Here is a 13,989-nt window from a genome sequence, read left to right on the forward strand (position 1 = left end):
GTAATTTAAAAGTTTACAAAACGTATTATGAATTGATTTTATTGTTCATTGTTATATGATCTGAGTGAGCCATACACAGATGATTCAATCTGATGGTCTATTCGCTGCAATTTAATAGTACAAGGAGGTGATTCAATGTGGATTCAAAGCTGCTTAACAACATCCGGAGTTTTTATAGGAGCTCAAACTTGACTTGGTTTCACAAAAAAATATTGTAAGCGAGGATGTTCATCTTATATCCAGAGAGGATGTTGAATCATCTTTATTGAAATGTGAACAGATGTTCAACCATTATTTATAAGCTAAACAACCAAACTGAAAATATATGATAATATACACTTTATTTAGATTCTTTCAAAAATACAAAAGGTTTCTTGATTCATTCACAACATAGCAACAAACCAATAAAAACGATATAAAACTTTTAAATAAATTACAATAAATAACTTGATATCCCAGTATGTCAATCATGTGAAAATACAGTACCCATTCATCATGTCAGTGTATGCAGGTAAGCAGGCATCTGGTTTCAGAAGAAGCCAAACTATTTCATAAACCTGTGGAATGAAACCCAATGTGTGTGAGAACATTTTTTTCATCGACTAGATATTTTGCCTCCTTTTCATCTTCTCTATTGTTCAGTTAAAAATCACACTCATTTAAAACATGTTGCTCATGCACAGTGGCATTTACTAACTATCAAATCGTTGAAAGGTGTCAGTTTCAGCTTTCCACGACTGTCATAGTGCATGAGAACCATTGGCTCATAGGCTGCTGGTACACAGCAAGGCCCGGGTGTTGTTCCTTTGGACATAAGATGCAGACGAGACTTAACTAGAGTATGCATACTTGCAGCTTTATAACTATGCGGACAGGAACCATCACAGTAGTGCATAGTATAGCCCGAAGGAGCGATAACCCAGTCTGACCAGCCGATCTCTTTGAAGGAAACATTTAATGACTTTCGCCTGCAGTGACCTTCATCCTCAACACTTTCCTCCTTAGTAGAGAGAGCTCTCCTGCTTCTCCTCACTGCTTGGTCAAGTTGCAGAACAAGCCATGGCGTGGATTGTGTACCCACTTCTCGTTTTTTGAGAAGGCAAATTTCAACAACTAAAAGCTCAGCACTTGTGTCCTTAAGCCACTTCTCAACTGCAACTGTTAAATCCAATGTGACATCCCGAGAGTTCAAGTGCCTTGTGTGAAATACAGTCTCTTTATGGAAACCAGTTTTATGTATTCTAACCACAATGTCTTTTGATAGCCATGGCTGGCCGGGTGTAATTTTGTCCATGTGTGGTCTCTTGATTTGTAGTCTTGCACGTTTAAGGTTGACTCCAGTTTTGATGTGTGCGTTCTTCTGGAAAGCAGCTCTGAAACACTGTTGCCTTGAATCCATGCTGGAATTCAGAGGCTGTACTGTTAGAGAAAATAATAAAGAAAAACTGAAATTAGACAATGCAAAACAAATACAGTATATATACCTAATAAGTAAATTATGTATTTTTATTTTGAATCCTCTTGAGTACAGTAAATATATGAATTACAATTAAATTAATTACAAATATACATATGTGCATATTTGTTTTGTGTATGTATATATTGATAGACACACGTACACACACACACACACACACACACACACACACACATAACAAATATTGACTTTACTACATTCAGTTAACTGAAAAAAACAAAACATTAAAAGCGAGTTCAATATTTTTTCAGTTTCATATATATATAATAGGGATGTCACGATACATATCATGATACAATACCTGAACTCACAATACAATATTATTAAAAGGTTAACAAAAAATTAACTGTTGATTAAAATGCTAAATTTGGTATTACATTGGGGGTGGAAATGGCTTGGACTTGGTGCTGGCAATCCAATGCACAGGACAATTTTGACACCAGAATAAAAATATTCATGATTCTGAAGCTGAAAATACAGAAAAATAAAAATATGAATATGCTTGCACATATTCCCCCATTGCATTATTATAAATTATATTTGACATTATATATAATAGTTTAATGTAGTATTGACACTAAAACTCTGTCAACTTGAATTTTTTTCTCACACAGTAATTTTCATTATGGGTGAACTATACACAATACATATTGTCACTATCCACGATACATGTTGCATTTTTGTATTGCGATATATTGTGACATGATATATTGTTACACCCCTAATATATATAGTAAATTGTATGTATGTATGTTTGTGTGTGTATATATATATATATATATATATATATATATATATATATATATATATATATATATATATATATATATATACACACACACACACACACACACATGGATATATATTAATCAAAAGTGGATTTAAAAAATAATAATAATAATAAAAATAATAATTAAACTAAAAGCTTACCTGTCGTGGGAAAGAGCACCGTAGAGGCTCTTCTTGCAGGCTGAAGCTCTTGTTCTTCACTGGAATTCCCTTTAAGCAGTTGTCCAATTCTCCTATACTGACGGTACATCCTGACCAAGTCCTGGTGAGAAGCTCTTCCTCCAGGCCTGGGTGGTGCGTCCATCCCCAGGTACTCCAAAATAATGGTCTTCAGAGCCTCAAGCTGCAGGCCCGTGTACGTTTCCTCATGCTCTAGTTGAGCTGTAGACTCTCTCAGACAAGAGCTAAAAATAACAGCCCCAACAGAAAGGAAAAAGCACTGTGCTACTGAGTTCTGCATGGCAAGTTCTTTTTGTTTGTGCTGTCTTTGTGTTGGTCAGTGCAATGAATGAAATTCCAGACATGCTTTCATTTATACAGGTACAGGCCACGCCTCACCGGAGAGGATTGCTCATCTACACCCACTATGAAACTACACGGAAAGTAGCCATTCCCTATGACATCATGTCAATATGACTTTAGGATTATACTGTCACCCCAAACTGAAGGTCGTCTTGGACTTGGGACTTGCTGAACACACACCTACACACACACACAATACATTGTAACGTTTGTTCAACGTTAATATTATTTAATTTAACATGTTCAAACAATACTGAATAATATGATCCATAACAATGAGGCAAAATGAGATAAGAGAGTATTTTTTTAATTAAATGAACTATGCTTCTACATTATGTAATTCTACATTTGAACAGCTCTCAATTATGTGTATATTCATAACTACCTTAACACCACACACAGTCTGCATCAAATTCATAATAACAAAGGATCATCTGTAATTACGGGACCACCTCATGGTGTGTGGTCTCGCCTAAACTTGCATTTTTGTCTTTATAAATAAACAACTTTCATATGATCATTTTACATTTTTTCTTGTAGGATGCATATTTATTTACATGTTGAACGACAGACAGCAATAGAACAAAACTCACATATGGTAGGAAAATAAAGCAAGCAAGCAACAACAACTAAACAAGCAAAGAAAAAAAGGTTGAATAATTTGCATAAATGCCTAAGCTTACTAGTCACGTGTTGAGTGTCACATGCTCAGATGACTCTCCTAAGGTAAAAAGTGTGTGAAAGGTTTTTAGGTATGTTTCAAACAAACATTGTGGTGTTCATGCTGTCAGAATGCCAAGAGTGTCGCACTGAGTAATGGAGAATTTGGAGCCAAACAAAATGACTACTATATTTGAAACACGAAGGAAGGTTGTCATACGCACTCAATACACACCCACAATGAACTTTTTTTAAAAACACACCATATGTTACACCAGAAAAACTACATTTATTGACCTAAATATATATATATATATATATATATATATATATATATATATATATATACATACATATATATTTTTACCCACCCCCCCTAAAAGTACACCTAACACTTTTGGTGTTACATTGGTTGCCATTGCAACAGGTTAAAGGGCACGTTTGAGTATTGAGAATGTGCCCCGTTGTCAAGTTAATTTACAACTAAATTACAAAAATACAGACTTACAATGAATTCCCTAATTCTGTAAACTACATAAGAGGCCTAGCCACATTTAGATCACAGACTAGGCTTTCCTGTAATCTGTGGTAACACAAGTCAGTGAGGCTACAGTGATGATATCTTACAGAAGAATTGCATCATAAGACACCCAACATATAGGTCAGTTGTGTGTTCACAATAGCAACGGGTTAGTAGTTTATTCTAACAATGGCACTATTTAAAAGGTAGTAAAAATGTTTGTTCATCTGTTCCCCTGTGGTTCATACATTATATGCGACGAGAGGAGATAAAAGTGTATAAGCAAGTGTGACACACATCTCCAGGATGATAAAAAAAAAGAGCAGCACCTAATTTTTGGTGTCAGACATTGACTTCCTGAAGATTACAGTTTTTTACAATTGTTAGGACACATTTCTCAATACTTGTGAAGATTCAAAAATCGTCACAGTTCTCCTAACCAACTTTCATCTTGGCACTAAATCTACCAAAACACTTCATTCATGTCTCAAATTAACTCTTTCTTCCAGAACACTAGCAAAGGTTTTCACCCAGCAAACACACTTTGTCAGTCATAAAATACTGACATAAAAACAATAACATCAGGTATCATTATAATGTTTTCTTTTGTAATTTTTTTTTAACAAAACAAGAATAACACTGTCTATTCACTGCAGTTTGTTACATGAACCTTGTTTACATAACAGTACAAAATTATTCCAAAGTTTTCCTCAGTTTCAGTTTCATCTAATTGCTTTGATAGTATTTTATTTTTTAGATTCAGCATATATTTTATTACAATATTACTGTAGAAATGTAGCAAATTGCTGTCTTATTCAGTTTTGTATTATGTTATTGTTTTGAACATAAGTTTAACAGTTTTGAAAACAGTATGTAAGCATATGCAAATTGGCCTGTACGTACAAAGAGTTTTGGCAGTTGTTGTGTCTGAGTGAAAAGAGAATTCATGAAATTTGACAGATGTAGTCATTGAATGCATTTTGTGCCAAAGCAATGATAACTGATCCTCAGTTTAGACCACATAGAGAAATATTATAAATAATATAAAGTATTGAGAAATGTGTCCTAGCGTCTGTAAAAAACTGTAATATAGATAAATTACTCCCTCTAGTGGTTACTATGGAAAATATCAAAACTGAACGGGGGTGGGGGATAAGCTAGTGGCATTGATTATTTTTTTGATAAAGTTAAAATAGTAAAATGTTAAATATTTTTAGGGAAGGGGTGACTTGCTTTAAAAAAAAAAAAAAAAAAAAAAAAATATATATATATATATATATATATATATATATATATATATATATATATATACAAATACCTATTATCAATCAGAATCTACTAAAAATAAAAATGACATAAATTTATCATAAACAATTTAATTATATAAACCACTTCATGAATTGAGAAGGAAGCAGGGAAAAGTTCAGCCTCAAAAGCTGGAAAATATAATCATTGTCATGCTCAAACAACTCTAACAAGCACAAATGATCCTGCTTTTGTTCCAGGAACAGTGCATCAGGCGCACATAGTAATAGGAAAGGACAAAAAGCAGTGAACTGTAAAGACCACACTCCACTTGATTTACCACAACAAATAACTGCAAAGAAAATAAATAAAAGAATGACTAAAGGGAACTATCATGGCTCATTAAAAAAACCTTTACAAAATGTGCACTCAAGCATTTGGATATATTTAAAACAACCAAGAATTCACATTGTAATGGTCATTTAAAGGCTGTGCATAAAAGGAGAGCAGGGACAAAGTGTGACTCATGCAGTGTTGTGATGTTTTTCAATCAATGTTCCATTGTTACATCAAAGCATCATGGTGCCACTTGGAGACAGACAATAATCAATCAGGAGACAATATCCCACATGACTGACAGTGCCAGGCTAACTGACCAAATTATTCCAGTATGCTTCTGAAAATGGGAATGTTTCATTAGCAAAACAGATCTAAATTGTTCATAAATCAAAGGTCTTTTACATTTATCGAAAGACAAAGAATCAAATAAAACAAATACTTTACAATGGGAGTGGGGGAGGAGGACACGTGATGCTAGTGTGGGTTTGATTCTTGCATCAGTATCTTGGGTGCCACCAATGCTGAATATAATTACATCCTTGGTGCAATAGGCCTATGATTTATTTTGCCAGCTTTCATTTAAAATTGCATTGCAAAATTGATATGTAATTGTACCATGCATAAATGTTTTATCACATAAATTCTAGCATATATCAACTGTGAACCTTAAGGATAGCTACCAGACAGAAAAATGTCTGTAAATGACCTTTATGGATCTTCAGAACTTCTGACCTAACAAATCAACCAAACAACCATGATTATTATCCAGATTCATTTGACATACTCAGCCAAATCTCTTCATATAGCTACATTTTGGTTAAGATTTTTCTTTAAATGAACTACACCGTCTACATTGCCTAAATTAATATGACAGACAGCACTTCAAAAAGCACAACAACCTGATTCATGTCGCTACCGCCTTAATTGTACAGATTCGTGTTTTGATTGGTTCCTCGCAGACACTCTCATCCTCTAGTCAGGTGACAGTGCGCTCGCTGTTTCAGGGATTGACTGACTATGAGTGAAAGATATTTATTCCTACGGGATGGGTCAAATTAACCATAGGAAACCTACAAAATATATTCATAATGGATGAGCCTAATATATTGAGGCGGCGTGGTCTCCAGGTAAGAGTGCATGAGTGATAGACACAGTATTAGGCGATTTTATTTGAATATATGAGGATATAGGCTATATCTCTATTTAAATCCAATGGTTTATCAGTATCAGCGTGTTTTTACTACATGAAGGCTATTATATTTTTGTACAGTGCATCTTGCAACAACTTATTTATATCACACGTTTCGCATCCGTTTGTTTGTATACACTGAAGCGATTCTTATAGTGTTTGAAATGGTCTGACGTGCAAGTATTGGAAATAAACGTTTTTTGTATACATACTTGTTAAATATGCAATATAACTTACTTTTTTTTTTTAATTCCCGACATTGAAAAAAAAAAACAGCTGTTAATTTTATGAACGTTTCCGTTTTGGTTTTAACAAAACCAGTGAAGTCGACACGTTTCATCAGCAGTTGCCATGGTGATTACTGCATTTGTTATGCTTCGATCTGTTTATGATAGAAAGACCTGCCTTTGCTCCATTTTGCACGACCCTCCCATTGAAATAATGTGTAGCCTATAATCTGTCTAAATTGATTTTCAAAGCTATATTTGCCTGAAAACCTGATCAACAGTAAAAATGTAGGAGACTGGGGAGTGAACAAAAACAAAGTCTGTAACACTGTTTTTTAAGCTATATAACTAATGCGTATGAAACTCTAATATAATGTCCCCATATGTTTGCCTGCTAAAATTTTCAATTGACAATTTAATTTAAACAATATATACAGAATTATAACTTCTTCACATCAGCAGGAGACTGGTCATGTACTGTATGATTGTGATTGTTAATCACCCCAGTTACAACACCGCCTGCAGTAAGTTATAAATAAAGGCCTGACGCCTGACTGATATTCTGTCTACACATGTCAGGTCTAACCTGTTACTCAGAAGTAAACCTGAATTTCTGTCTCTTGCTGTTGCATCGTCCACAACTGCATGCACTTAGGTGTGCGAAACAGAACATAGTGACACAAAGGAAGGTTATAAGTTTTGACCTATGGCAGATGACGCAGCAATGGAATTATGTTTTAGTGTTGTATTTTCAAAGAAGACACGTAACGTGTAATATCAGTACATATTTGTTGAGTGTAGGACAATATAAATTTTTATTAGAACGCCCAACTTGAATTCGGTGCACTTCTGAGCTTTACTTTGAAAGCAACTATGAGTACTGTGAAACATATAAAGATATAGTTTTTTCTTTTTTAAAACAGAAAGAGTTTTAGAAAGAGTAGCTTATTTCTTAGTTCATAAAAAGCGTATACATCCTTGAGGGAAGGCACAAAACTATTGGAGAATAAACAAGACAACCTTTGTTAGTTGGTCATTTACAAGACACTCATTCAAAGCGACATCATTGACAGTCCCCTTGGAACACGACAGCCCAGTAAAACAAAAAACTGAGCTGACACAAACATCTCTTACTTCTGAGGGCTGACAAATTTATATCCAAAAGCAGAAGGGTATAGTGTCTGTAAGGCTAAGTTTTGCATCTCAATAATGTATTTATTAATGTAACAGTCATTCCATCATCACAAGTGGTTTTATGGAAACGGTTTTGCTTTTGGCCTAAGCATTATTTGTAATGGAGCTGAAGAAGAAAGCAAGGGATGACATATGTATGTTTCCACATAAGCACTTTAACTTTTAAGAGAAACTTTTTTTCTTGCATAAACCCTTTTATGAGTTTTAAGATTATACACTGCAACCTTGCAAATGAAGTATTCATTTGGCCTCATGCATCCTGATTATCTTCAGATGTCCATCCAAATATTTAGTGGCTTTGAGCCCACTGACAGTGATTCTCCTGCCAAAAAGGGACAATGAGACATTGAAAAGCTTCATTTTTCAGAATTTGCCTGGAACTTGGCTATTGCCAGTGTTGGGGGTAACGCATTACAAGTAACGTGAATTATGTAATCAGATTACTTTTTTTCATGTAACTAGTAAAGTAATGGATTACTTTTAAATTTACAAGAAAATATCTGAGTTACTTTTTTCAAATAAGTTACGTAAGTTACTTTGTTTTCCCGTTTATTGACCGACAGCTCTCCATTCCCCATGTTGAGAGAAATTATGAATAAAATTTAGAGGCGTTGTGTAATTATGATGGTTGTTATAGTTCTAGAGTCGACTAAATGTGAGCAGTCATTTACTCGTCTCACTTGCACAAAAGCAGATTCAGTATTCCTCAAAATCAATAAAAACAGTTAAATGCAAACTCTAATATGATGCAAACCCACAATAATTAAATGTTGAATAACACAAATATACTTTATGTATTTAATCTCACTACCAATGTCTTTGCTGCTGAACTTCTATGATCCAATTCAACCATTCTAATAAGCAAAAATGACTCTAGATAAAAATTACATTTGTGTTTCATTTTTTTGTTTTTATTACTTAAGTAAGAATGTTGAACTTTCTTCTCCTGCATCCTATTCTTCTGCAATCCAGAATGGCAGCACAGCTGAAAGATTTGTTTGAGCTGCACCCTCTACTGTACAGGTGTGAATTTGCATTTCATTCAGCCTGAGGCTTCATTTCACTTTTGGTGTGAAAGGGCCTTTACAATTGCCAAAAATATATTTTTTTTGTTATTAAAAAACAAACAAGCAAGCCCAACTCAGATGAGTAAAAGTAATGCAAAAGTAATAGAACCCATTACTTTACATAAAAAGTAATGCAATTAGTTACTTTTTTAGGCTGTAACGCAATATTGTAATGCGTTACTTTTAAAAGTAACTTTCCCCAACACTGGCTATTACCTTTGTGAGGTCATAGCATAATTTTATTATGATAATTATGATTTAAGACCTTAAAGTTTTATAAGCATTAAATCAAGAGTCAGTGACAGTAATAAAAAAACTGACAGGTTTAAACAAATTCAGAAATGCAAAAACAAAATTGGTCCCTTTTTTATTAGCTGTATAACATTTATGTGGGCTGCAGTTTAGATTGAGTCTGTTAAAGGTGCCCTCGAATGAAAAATTGAATTTATCTTGCCATAGTTAAATAACAAGAGTTCAGTACATGGAAATGACATACAGTGAGTCTCAAACTCAATTGTTTCCTCCTTCTTATATAAATCTCATTTGTTTAAAAGACCTCCGAAGAACAGGCGAATCTCAACATAACACCGACTGTTACGTAACAGTCGGGGTGTACGCCCCCAATATTTGCATATGCCAGCCCACGTTCCCAACATTATCATTATGAAAGGCATTAGACAAGGGCAAAACGTCTGGATGTGCACAGCTGAATCAACAGACTAGGTAAGCAAGCAAGAACAACAGTGAAAAATGGAAGATGGAGCAATAATAACTGACATGATCCATGATATCATGATATTTTTAGTGATATTTGTAAATTGTCTTTCTAAATGTTTCGTTAGCATGTTGCTACTGTTAAATGTGGTTAAAGTTACCATCGTTTCTTACTGTATTCACGGAGACAAGAGAGCCGTCGCTATTTTCATTTTTAAACACTTGCAGTCTGTATAATGCATAAACACAACTTCATTCTTTATAAATCTCTCCAACAGTGTGTAATGTTAGCTTTAGCCATGCAGCATAGCCTCAAACTCATTCAGAATCAATGTAAACAATATAACAGTATACAATACTCACATAATCCGACGCATGCATGCCGCATGCATGACGAACACTTTGTAAAGATCCATTTTGAGGGTTATATTAGCTGTGTAAACTTCGTTAAGGCACTGTTTAAGGCAAGCGTGAGCTCTGTGGGCGGAGAGCATGGGATTTAAAGGGGCCACAGCATAAATTGGCGCGTTTATAATGATGCCCCAAAATAGGCAGTTAAAAAAATTAATAAAAAAAAATCTATGGGGTATTTTGAGCTGAAACTTCACAGACACATTCAGGGGACACCTTAGACTTATATTACATCTTTTAAAAACATAATCTAGGGCACCTTTAAACTCTGTAAATGTAAATGCTTTCTCTGAATAAGACAAATCTTGAATCTCCCTCAGTACTGAGCTCTAAGTGAACTGGAGAATTTGTTTCTGGTTTAAAACTTTCACTAAGAATTAAAAAAAAAAGATCAGTGGTATTTAAAATTCATTATATGAATATTGTTGTGTATGATCATACTCTTTTTGATTCTTTTGAAGGCTCCTCTTACTCATGCTTTGTATTTTCATTAAAATACCATATTGGTGGTTCCATTAAAACACATTTGGTTGATGCTTTGCTAAAAAAAAAAAAAAAAATCCCAGTGTATTATGTTAGTTACACATGATCTATAACTCAATCTTTATTACTTTCCAGAAGGAACTAAGCCTTCCACGGAGAGGAAATATGTGAGTACAGGCTTCTTACTATAATATAATATTTAGTCACTTTCCTTTTTAGCTGCCTGTCACTTATGTTTTTTGCTATTCATTTATTTTCATTCTTTCATTTTTTTTAATATTTATATTGCATTAATATAAAAAAAATCAAAAAGTTTGCATTGAAAATTAAAATAAAATATTTGTTCAGCCCCATGGAGAGCAAATGAAATACACATTTTTTGAGTAACTAATATATGATATCATAATTTAAAAAAACATATCAATTGTAAATTATATCAAAACTATATTGTATTAATATTACATTAATATGTAGGTAAAATATATAAGGGCACTGAGGTCAAATGATGTGGTTTTTATAAGTTTGTCAGAAACAAAAGGAAATTAGTTAATTATTTATCTGTCTGGAACATCTTAAAGATGCACTCAATATTTTTTTGTAATTAATAAAAATGTTTTATTTGATATCCTATGTATTTATTGGATAGCTATTTATTGTATTTAATTTTAATATTTACATTCAGAGTTATAAGAAATAACATCTAATCCTTCCATTAATTACTTTACAACCTCGTGACGCTCATATGAATATTAGTCTTAAAGCCATGCCAGAAGAGAGAGTTTCTGAAAGTTTGGGACTTTTGGCATTACTATATCCTCAACATTATTAGCCTATTACACAGGCTTACCAGTATGGGACACTCTTTGCATGTAAAGTGAAAGAAGGCGGGTTCAGTTGGCCGGCACGGTGACGTTCAAACCCCACCATGACCCCTTCTTTCAGTCAGACTCTATGACAACTTCCTCCACTCCGCTTACCCGCATTTCTCTCATTGTTTCTTCAAACTTGCAATCGTTACAGTTGTGCTGCTATACCTTTAAACCTGCGAGCAGCATCAGTTTCGCGGCGACAGGGCTTGAGTATAACCAGACGATGGCATTTTCCAAATGAATGGGGCAATGTGTCACTTGTGAGAAAATAACGCGATGATGGCATCGTCGCTGATGTACCCAAGGCGCTTTCTGTCTACTCCCCCGCACTACATGCAATGGAGTCCGTGTCGACTTGGAGTTCGTCTGGGAATTACATTAGACCTCACTGCGTTTACTTGTCGCAATGCTGCGGTGTATCATCGATGAGGATTTGATAACTGTGGGCATAACGAAGACGAATACACCGACATCATGTCTGATCGGAATTACTGGACGGTGTGTCCGAGTTATAAAAGTCAGTTCGTTTCAGGAGGCTTAGTCAAGCGACCCAAAAGGTAACGACGAGTTTAAGCATATTACTGTATATTTCCATTGAGGTTGTTTACTAATCTTCAAGGTTGGTCCGCCAAACTTGGTCCAACTTCCCAATCCCACAAGCACAACCGCGAGAAATGTGCTTGATAAAGTAGACCAGTCTTTTAAAATGAAAAACAACTACTCTAATGTTAAAAATATATGTTTAACACTCTCTATCTCCTTGTGGGCAGCATACACATCGCTTTTCCACCCAGCCCGTTTTTGTTTCCGATAGTAAACGTGGCCCATGTTCGGCTGAGCGTCTGCTACTCATTGTCCTGTTGGCGGTGGATGGTCATATTGTGTTTTCTAGTCTTCAAATAAATGTTTATACAGTTTACCCGTCTGTATGTTGCGTTCTGTGTCATTGTTATGTCGGTTTGAAGCCTTTGTCAACATAGTCTACGTAATAATAGGCTAATCTGTAGTCAAAAGTTAAAAGAGCACTGAGGTCAAACAAGGCGGTTTTTAAAACTAAGTAACTTTTTTTACCTTCATAAATAGTTTTCTAAGTCGATGGTTAATTGACTTGTGGTGTGTTTGAGGCGTGCACGTCTACGCCAGAAAACAGCACTTGCAAGATGAGCTGCGCCGACCCGACACAATCTCGCCTCATGTTTACGTTCACGCGAGAGTGACAAAATGCTTTACGGTAATTCAAAAACAATGTATATATTATGACTTTATAAGACAATTTCGAAAATTACCCACCTCCATCGAGATTTCTTGTACTGTATTTGTAAAACTACTGCGCTGGTGAGCGTTGTAGTCGTTGTTGTCCAGAGCTGCGCTTGGAGTATTTACGACAGTGTGATTCACTGAAGGAACCTGTAGGGGGAGCTTCGCAAGTTCCGCTTTAATGTTCATTTTTAATTCTTGTTATAAGTTTTAAGCATTATATTAGTCTGTTTGTGAGGAAAAGTGTAATAAAAAGAAGCATGTTAAAAATGTGTATCTGTTAAACTGGTGCACATTGTTAAAATTATTAAATTTAAAAAGTTATTAAAAAGTTTTACAAATGAGATGAATAGTACTGTCCTTTCAGTCTTGTAGATACGTTTTTTTGTTGTTGTTGTTGTTGTTGTTGTTTTAGGGTCGCCCTCTCATGAGTGCTGCCATTTTGATGTCACATGACCAGCCTTGTTATTCAGTTGACTACTAGAGATGCACTGATGTATCGGCTTCCGATAATTATCGGTTGTTGTTTTTTTTTATCAATTTAAAACCATCGGCATATCAGCTTTAGCAAGAAAAAGCCACATACCGATGGTTTTGATTAATAAACTGCGTGAAGGCACTGAGTTGTCTGTTGCGTAATCCATCGTTTTTCTCTGGGTAATATAATTAAATACTTGCCATAACACAATGTAACCTGTACAAAATATAGCAGGGCTCGACAATACGGACTGCCCGGGGCCAGCGTGAACAACGCTCGGGACAATTGACGGAACTGTCGCTATCCCGATCGGGCCAGTGCTGCATCTTCACAAAAGTTTATCCTTTGCATGCGTTTTTAAGCCTTGCCAATTTAAATAATCAAGTGCACGAAGATGCGAAAGAACTTAATTTGGTACTCAGTGTGTGAGAAGTTTTGTACGTGTGTATCAGTCTACTTTTGTGTCAGTATATTGGATCCGTGCAGCTCTTAAAGTGACAGCAGCCTAATATTCCTGCTGCGCTGCTGTCTGTATTTTAATGTTTAAC

General features: G+C 34.9%; 2 protein-coding genes across 5 annotated transcripts in view; one reads left to right on the plus strand and one right to left on the minus strand.

The window, feature by feature from the left end:
- Positions 1-324: 324 nt before the first annotated feature.
- Positions 325-13,039, minus strand: LOC125250736 (growth/differentiation factor 3). Of its 2 annotated transcripts, none has more exons than XM_048163470.1 (3): positions 12,997-13,039; positions 2,408-2,968; positions 325-1,419 (listed from the first exon to the last, which is right to left on the minus strand). In XM_048163470.1, exons 2-3 carry the CDS (start codon positions 2,724-2,726, stop codon positions 674-676), a joined length of 1,065 nt encoding a protein of 354 aa, XP_048019427.1. In that variant the 5' UTR covers positions 2,727-2,968; positions 12,997-13,039; the 3' UTR covers positions 325-673. The 2 variants fall into 2 exon arrangements, with proteins under 2 accessions (XP_048019427.1, XP_048019426.1); XM_048163469.1 differs by lacking the exon at positions 12,997-13,039 and adding an exon at positions 12,778-12,839.
- Positions 6,537-13,989, plus strand: part of mast3a (microtubule associated serine/threonine kinase 3a) — a 31,260-nt gene continuing 23,807 nt past the window's right edge. The window contains exons 1-2 of one of the 3 annotated variants that reach the window (XM_048163466.1): positions 6,537-6,679; positions 10,973-11,004. In XM_048163466.1, the coding sequence (XP_048019423.1) occupies positions 6,641-6,679; positions 10,973-11,004 (71 nt within the window). In that variant the 5' untranslated portion in view covers positions 6,537-6,640. Of the gene's footprint in view, positions 6,680-10,972; positions 11,005-11,720; positions 12,264-13,989 lie in introns of those variants that run through there. The other 2 variants (XM_048163465.1, XM_048163464.1) reach the window with 2 other exon arrangements.

The sequence above is a fragment of the Megalobrama amblycephala genome, linkage group LG17 (assembly GCF_018812025.1).
Source record: "Megalobrama amblycephala isolate DHTTF-2021 linkage group LG17, ASM1881202v1, whole genome shotgun sequence".
Taxonomy (NCBI): Eukaryota; Metazoa; Chordata; class Actinopteri; order Cypriniformes; family Xenocyprididae; genus Megalobrama; species Megalobrama amblycephala.